Source organism: Nothoprocta perdicaria, unplaced genomic scaffold (genome assembly GCF_003342845.1).
Source record: "Nothoprocta perdicaria isolate Ctin4 unplaced genomic scaffold, notPer1 scaffold_97, whole genome shotgun sequence".
Taxonomy (NCBI): domain Eukaryota; kingdom Metazoa; phylum Chordata; class Aves; order Tinamiformes; family Tinamidae; genus Nothoprocta; species Nothoprocta perdicaria.
This window is the reverse complement of record NW_020456276.1, coordinates 1,570,093-1,578,375: the sequence shown is the minus strand read 5'-3', so window position 1 is coordinate 1,578,375 and position 8,283 is coordinate 1,570,093. Positions and strand designations below refer to the sequence as shown.

The 8,283-nt window shown below is 48.5% G+C and overlaps 1 protein-coding gene across 1 annotated transcript in view; it reads right to left on the bottom strand.

Annotated features, from left to right (window-relative positions):
- Nucleotides 1-3,612: 3,612 nt before the first annotated feature.
- PPP1R15B (protein phosphatase 1 regulatory subunit 15B) overlaps nt 3,613-8,283 on the bottom strand; it is a 5,837-nt gene continuing 1,166 nt past the window's right edge. Inside the window, exons 2-3 of the mRNA XM_026053079.1 lie at nt 7,451-8,281; nt 3,613-5,641 (exon numbers count right to left, since the gene is read on the bottom strand). Of these exons, the coding sequence (XP_025908864.1) occupies nt 5,429-5,641; nt 7,451-8,281 (1,044 nt within the window). The 3' untranslated portion in view covers nt 3,613-5,428. The remainder of the gene's footprint in view (nt 5,642-7,450; nt 8,282-8,283) is intronic.

The following is an 8,283-nucleotide window of genomic DNA, read 5'->3' as shown; positions in this document are numbered from 1 at the left end:
ACACAGAGACCAGATCCAACCCCGACCAGGTTGGATCAGAGCAGCAGGGCAGGAGAGGACCCTGCAGAGCAGCCAGACCCGGCTCAACAGGAGGGCTGCGGGTGACAAGCGAGCGCGTGGGCCCCAGGAGCCCCTTGGGGACACTCGGTGGGACCCAACGGTGCAGGGAGGGGTTTCTGGCCAAGGGGGCAGCATGTGGGGAGAGGGGAGCAGCGCCGCTGTCACCCAGGCCAGGTGAGTCTGGCGTGGGCTCCGTCGGGACTCGGAGGTTCACACGGAGGCCTGGGATGTTCCCTGTGCAAGGGGTGGCCGTGGCAAGCCACGCGTCAGGAATGTCATGGAGCTGCAGGGCTCCTCGCGCTCGCCCCAGACCCACCTCCCCGTCCTGCTGCGTGTCCCGACCGGCGCAGCGAGACCGGGACAGCCGAGGGGGGGACAGTCCCCACGGGACACAGGCACCTGGTGGAGTCAGTCGCCCGGAGCGGGCATGATGCATCCGCTGGGATGCTCCTGCACGGGTCTGGCACCACCTCCTGGACAGAGCTTTTCCCTCCAATGGGAAGGAGGCCACAATGTGCCCCTGCTGGGAGCCAAGACAGAATCCCAGGATGGCTGAGGTTGGAAAGGAGCTCTCAGGATCCTCTATCCAACCCCCTGCTCCAGCAGGGACACCCAGAGCACGGGGCACCCGGGCGCATCCCGGTGGGTTGGGAGATGCCCAGAGCAGGAGCCTCCGCAGCCTCCCCGGAGCCTGGGCCAGGGCTCGGGCACCCTCACCCCAAACAAGCTCTTCCTCACGGGCACGTGGAGCTGCCTGGGGTTCAGCTTGTCCCCATCGCCCCTTGTCCTGGCACTGGCCACCACCGAGAAGAGCTTGGCCCCTTCCTCCCTACATTCCCCTTCGGGTACTTGGACACATTGATCAGATCCCCTCTCCACCGTCTCTTCTCCAGGGAACACAGGCCCTGCTCACTCGGTCTCTCCTCAGACGAGAGAGGCTCCACTAAGACACAGTGACCACTGCAGCCACGGCAGCTCCGATACAGCCAAGACCTTTAACAGCCTTTTAAATCTGTAAATGTAGAGTCTTTTGTTTGCAGATTTGGGCAACACATTAACACCAAGCATGAGAGCTATCCAAAGACTCCTCGCTTACGTGAGGCTCGTTAGCACAGGAGACACGGAGGGGCCGTCAAAAAAGCTGCTCCCTCCGAAAGCGAAACTACTCCCAGCCGCTTGGGCTTCCCTCTCGCCAGAAGGGTCCGGTTTCCCCATCGGCTCCAGGGTTATTTTTGGAGAAAAGCAACCCGAAAGTGCAGGACGTGGGTCCGAGCCTCACTGGGAAGGGGAAACTCCAGCGCTGGAAGCCCCCGGCTCCCTCCTCCGCTCTGAGACGCCTCCCCTTCCAGCAACAAGGGAAGAGGCTCCTTGGCCTTCGCAGGACCGAGCTCTCAGGTGGCTGCTCAGCAGTAATTTAACCTATTAATTCCCTTAATGAAACTGCCACAAATGCACCAGGCATCAAAGTACTATTTTATACATAGGATCTTTCCCTTCTCCTGCTGTTGCCACAGCTCTATTCCTCTTTACAGCAGTTTTCTTAAGACTGGCGCTGAAGATACCGTCCAAGCCCTGTGTGTGACCCAGGTGGCACAAACTCATCCTTCAGCTGCTCTATTGCACAGCTGGCAGGTTAGTGAAGAGTCAAAACCATCATTTAAGCAATAAATTGTACTTGGGAAAAGCACCCTTTTCCAGAGCCCCTGGAATACAGAAGAGGCTCAGCCAGGAGAGCTTCGAGGTATTTTTATTGCCAACAGGCTTATCGGGAGCATCAGCAGACGGGTTCCTGTTCCTGCTGGGTTCTCATGACTTAACGAGTGGTATTTTGGAGACGTCACCGCCTGTCACCCTCACGTGAGCGGGAGCTTCCTGCGCTCGCTGGCGTGCGGAGCCCAACGCTGAGGGGATCACGGATTGCAGCGGAGTTGCAGCAGCTCCCACGTGCGCAGGGGGAAGCCGGGGATCTTCCCCAGGGCCACGGGCACATCGGGATTAACGGCCCTGCTGCCCGGTTCCGGAATGGGCTTTTCCAGGATGGAACGAGCTCCGCAGTTCATCTGCAAGGAGAACTGCAGGGCACGGAGTCAGCTGTGATGACAAAAATAGCAGCTTGTTCTGTTCACAGGGAGGAAAGACGGTCCCAAGACCCCCGGAGAAAATACAGCTACGGAGCAAGACAAACTCTACCATGAACTGTCACTGAACTCAAACCGCAGACTTTAGTGGGACAAAATAAGGAAATCCCAGGATTTCTGCGTTCCAGATGGCACCTTGATGCACTGCCAAGTCCACGAAAGCTTTCATCTTGTCATCAACTATATTTAAACCAGTGAATCAGGAGAACGCAGGTTTATTAGTCACCACACGTGCCCCATAGGGCGCATTTCAGAGCCAAGAGGTGAAGGGGAGTTTCTAGAAAACCATCAAGGTCTATTTTAAATTACTGGGAATTTCACGGTTAAGTATTCTACGAATTCAGAGAAGGTTTTTATTTAGTCTGGCAATTCTCTGCCCAAGACGTCATTGGGGAACCAAGTACTGGACAATCCTTGTTCTAGTGACGCCAAGGAAAGCTGAAAGTGCAAGACAAGAGCAACCAGGGTCCTTCTCCTCATCCCACTGCTTATTCCAAGCACCAGTTTCTCTAAGGAATTAACTAAATGGAGTGGTTGACCTCAAGAGCCAGCCAAGCTGCAGAGCCTCCCCAAGATCCTACTTTAACATTGAAAAAATAATGCGGGTTAATCCTGTGCAAGATTAAATGTCACTTCATATGGACCCGTCTGCATCGCCCAAGCTCCTTATCAAGCAGTTTGCTTTAATTCATTACAAGCAACCCAGTAACTTGCTGCATTAAACGCCAGGGTTATAATGCAAACTACAGCAAGGCGCTCCCAGCTCTTCCATAATTAAAGACCAGACACTCAGCACCCTTGAGGTCATTTCTATTTAGCAAACACCACCCCTCCGATCTATTTAGGGACAGAAACCCAAAAGCACTTCAAAACCAACCCTGGAACCCTTCAAAACCGGACTAATGCTCACACATAAACAGCTAACTAACCAGTGAGCAAACTAAACCGAATCTGCAACACCCAGGTTCAATTAAAACAACTGCCTAGAGCAAAGTTCCTAATTGCAGGATGAGCAATTGCCCTTTGCATGATTTGCTTTGTATTTTAAAAGCGGAATTAATGAGTACAACCCTGCAGCTTTACTGGTTCACAAGCAAGTTCAAAGTTAAGCCTGTTTCTAAATGACTAAGTGCTGCTCTTTAACCCAAATCTGACAAAAACATCCTAATTTTCTCAACCTGGCCTGATGCTTATTTGTGAATGACGCTTCATAAAGTTACCCAATACATCCCCGGTATCTTCTCTGAAGGAAGAACAACTTCTTATCTTGCAAATATCTTTATTACAATTTACAGATTAGTTCTGAATAGTTTTATATACAGAAATATAACTTTAGATATAAAAACCCAACAAATGCGACACAAATCAATTAAAATCTGTATAAAGCCAATGTTGAAGGTTTTCTAACTTTCTCTCTAAATCATACAAAAATAAAATCTGATAGTTACAGTTTTGATTTAAAGTTTAAGAAGTGTTAATTTTGCTGCCTCACTCAAAGCCACTTACACACGTGCACATCCTGCACGACCATTTTCAAATACAGTTTAGGGAAAAACGGTGACAAAACCTTATTTTTAAGTGGCTTTATCATGAAGTTAGTGTGAGAATAATTTCTAGCACCTGAAATCTGACACTTGGAAAACACTGGGACAGGGAGAAAACGCTTACCCAGGCAGACAGGTTTCTATCAATATCAGGAGGGTTTATTCACAGGTGGAAGAGCAGGGTCCTCAGTTCACTACAGGCTGAAAATGGGATTTCTTTGATATCAGCAGCACTTTGGGAAGCAGCAGCTTTTAATCTGGTTTATGTCTGTGTTCAGTTGCAGCTGTAGCCTCTTCCTAGCCACTGCCAACAGCACCATCAGCATCTGCATGTTTATTTATGTCATTCTAAGGCTTCTTACACACACTAGTAAACTGAGCTACCTGGAGCAACCAAAGCAGCAGCTTCAGTGCCTTGGAGTTCTCCAAGATCACAGAAACCAGCAGAGCTGGCAGACAGAAGTCTGACCTATTTTACCACAGGTAACAACAACTATTTTTACCCATGAGCCACATTTTTGCCTGAAACACCACTAAATATTTTAAGTTTGGAACACAAATAAGGAGTGTTTTTCTTCTGCCAAGGACCTCTCAACATCCAGACCCAAAATGTGAAACGTTATTTTGGTAGCAGTTGAATGTGTGCAGACACATGAAGTATTAATACTGGCTTTTGGTAAAGAACACAGGAATTTGTTCTTTTAGATTTCCCTAAGTCAAAGATAACTCCCCTTAGAAGTGCCACAGCAAGCACACTGGATACCAAAAATATGAAAAATCCTCCTTTTGAATCCATTTGCAAAAACCAGAATCAATCACTATGAAGCTACTTTAAGAGCAAGTAAAGAACTAAGAGTTGGTTCCCTATGTGGGGCTACAGCTAAGCTCAGATTATCACCCATAGTTTCACACACGCCTTGAAATTCCCATTACTTATGAGGATGAGGCCTTGCAGTGTCCTGAAAGCAACAGCCTTGGTGCACAAGCAGCCAACAGCCTCTGGAGCGGAACCAGGCAAGGATATTACTTAAATAAAAATAAACCAAAGGGCTCGTAATGCACCAGAGTTCACCTGAACCCCCCAGTGTTCGCGACTGAAATATTAAGACATCAGTTTATGCTACATAAACACTTGAACACCAGGTACATGCAAAATTAGGATCTCAAAAGAAGTGAAAAAAAAGTATCTTTGCACAATAAATTGAACATTAAGAGAAACAAGGTTCAAGGTGTCTTTTTTACAAGTTGAAGAAAACAGAGAAACACAAGAACACAGCACACATTTTCAAACTTTAAATCAAAACTGCAGTAACTGGGTTTTGAGGCCCATAAATATTTCCTTCAAAATAGGTTTGCTTTTTCAAAGTGCAAAATTCCAACTTAATAGCCACCACTTCTCCAAATACGGCAGACAAGGCATTTTTTGGAATGAACTTAATCTAAAGCAGTCCAGTTCTCAAGTGCTACTTAAAAGGAATGCAATTATACCCCGCTTTCCCCTCCATGAGACTCGGGTTTTGTTTAGATACCAAAAATGGGACACACATTGGTAAATTCACTGAATATTAAATTGGGACAAAGTGTTAAAATCCCACTTCCCCCTCCCCATTTCCAACCACAGGCAGCTGCCACGTGTCGTTTTTCATGAGTGCTTAGGGTCATACAACTACCACAGCTTTTAAGGTGCTAGACGAGCTCGAGCCTCTTGTAGGAGGTTTCTTGGAGTCTGTTAAATACTTTTTGTCTATGCTCTGGCATTAAGCAGTATCCTATGGCATCTTCTGTTTCTTGGATACGTTTCTGGAACCTGCATCCGTCTCGAGCGAGTTCTTCCCAGGGTCCTTTACGATCCTCCTCACTGCTTATATAATACTCCGTAACTTTCTCGAGGAAGGTTACCTGGAAGACATAAGGATTAAGGAATTGAGCAAAGATACATGCAAAAAAAGCTCAGTCTTATCTGCACATATCATTATTTCTCGTGTTTAAAGAGAGGACTCGTTAAGCAAAGAGAAGATCACACAATGTTCCAAACCCAAGTGTGAAATCACAGACCCCGCTTGCGTTACACATACACCCTTAATCAAGGTTACTCATTAGGATCAGCCAGAACGCTGACTTAAAGCTAAGAATATGTTACCTGCTAAGGTCTAATTAGTGAAGCCTCCTTTAAAAAAAAATTAAAGCATTGTTCCACAGAATGAACACAAATGAGTAATAGTGTGAGTCAGCCTGGCACCCAGAAAGGGATGTCACATTCAAGGAAGCAACACTCATTCCTACGTGACTGCAACAAATCAGCACGTTCGGAGCTGGGATGAAATTCCGGAGAACTTACGTGCATACAGGTTGTCTGGGCAGTTACACATGGCAAGCTTAAAAACAATACTGAGTTAATATAAAGTTAACTTTTAAATCAGACAAGTCATAATTACAAGCTTTGCTTTTAATTCAGTTCTATGGCTCAGCAGACTCCCTGTGCTCCTCGAGCAGTTTTACTACATTCACTGACTCCTAAGTGAACCAGAACACTCCCAGGTTGGAGGGCTTTAAAAAGGTTGCTGCTTGATTGCAGGGTGACATATAGCAAAGAGCCTTGACTGGATGGGTGAGGTGGTGATTTCTTTGCAAATCTCAATCCTTGCCCAGCATCTTTGCTCAGTTTAGGTCTAATATCTGATTTTTTTTTTTTGCTCAGATAGGTCTAATTAGCATCTGCTTTCAGAGCACACACGGCTCTTACATCAGCCCGTCCCCCTGCGACTTGCTGCCTTTCATTCTCTTTACATCAGGCTAAGATGCCCTTGAGTGCAATTACTGCAGCTTGTAACATCATGCTAAATATTGCATCTTGAGCACTGCTCTTTGGTGGTGCCACCAGAAAGACCACGCAGCTGTCGGGACACTTTGAAAGCAGGGGGGCCAAAAAAAACTACCACTACAAACAACAGTAGTCCAGATTTAAACTCTGCTGTAAGCTCCTGTTTCCCTAGGTTCATCAGCTAAGTTGCAGCATTTCGGACTTTTTCTAAATTACCAAATTCCTCTCACAAAAACAGCTCAATTTGGAGTATTCTCCAAATAAAGGGAAGCACAGGGGCTCATCTGTTAAATCGTTCAGGCTCGGAGTGCAAGGAGCAATCACTTAACCAGACACAGCAGCACAAATATAAAGCTTTAATGACTTATTGCAGTGCGTGCTAACCCAGCACAGTCCCTCCTGTCCCCAAAAGCCACATAGCTGCAGGCAAGCACTCAAGCTGGCTCGTTAGAGGTCTACATATTTACAATTAAACGTTTAAAGCCTCAATTATACTACACACATAAAGGTCCCACTATATTTTATCAGCATGATTCATAACCCAAAGGGTTCTTTCCAGGGGAAAATCAAGCATCGCTCGCATACTTCTCATTTGTTTCTCAGACAAGGAAAACTACAGTATAATAAGTACAGAATGAAGATTTATGCTTTAAAAATGAGAATCGAAGGAGAATTAAGTTTTCTGGTTGATACCACTGAATTACCAAGCCTGCCATCATGTAAGATGGATGCAACAGAGCGAGTTCAGCCAAGCAACGTGGGCACAACCCACCGGCCACCACGGCCGGGACCCTGGCACAAACCACCTCACCGCTCACGTCACTTGGCACTCGTCTTATTTCTTTCAAAGCCTTCCCCAAATGCAAAAACCTGAGAGCTGGGAGTACCTTTTTTCTCTTGGAAGATCCACATTTCGCAGGAGAAGGAAGGTCCTGCTGCCCGGGCCCTGCGATGCCGCAGGGCTGCATTTCCAGCTGTACCGCACAGACAGTCAAGAGACCACACTCGGAAGGCACCAAACTTGGCCTCTCCGTTCCCTTTAAATCGGGTTTCCCTGTTTTTGCTGCCGTCTGGAAGGGGGCTTTGAAATTAAAAGGATTATACGGATCATCTGAGGTACAGAACGAATTCCAAAGTTTCAAATTTTCCGCCTCATCCGCACTACTGCACTCCCACTCGTCGTCCTCTTCACAGCTCGGGTCAGGAGAGCCTGAAGACCCCTCTGCCCATGAATCCTGCTCTTCCTCCTCCTCCTCCTCCTCCTCCTCCTCCTCCTCTTCACCATCAGAGCCACAGGGCACGTCCTCTCCGGGCTCCCTGGACGCTGTCTGCATGGTGGCCGTGAAGTTCTGCGGGTTGTAAGGATCCGGGCTGAAGAAGGACTTCCAGAGGTGCAATCGCTCCCCGTGCTGGCTCCCAGCATCCGAATCGGACAAGGGCCCTTCGCTGTCGAACCCATCGTCATCCTCCTCATCCTCACCCCAGCCTTCCTCGTCGTCGGCGCTCTCCTCCCCGCCGGAGGCGCCGCCGATGATGTAGTCTATGAGCTTGTTGGCGCACGCGGGCCTGCGCGAGGGGCGAAGCTCCCGCTCCGCTTCCGAGTCCGAGCCGCCCTCCCGGGCCGAGGCCCGCGCGTCGCCGGCGGCCGCCTCGGGGGCGGCTCCCCGCTCCCCGCGCGGGCCCTTCGGCTCGGCGGCGCCTCGCCGCGCGGCTCCGCGCT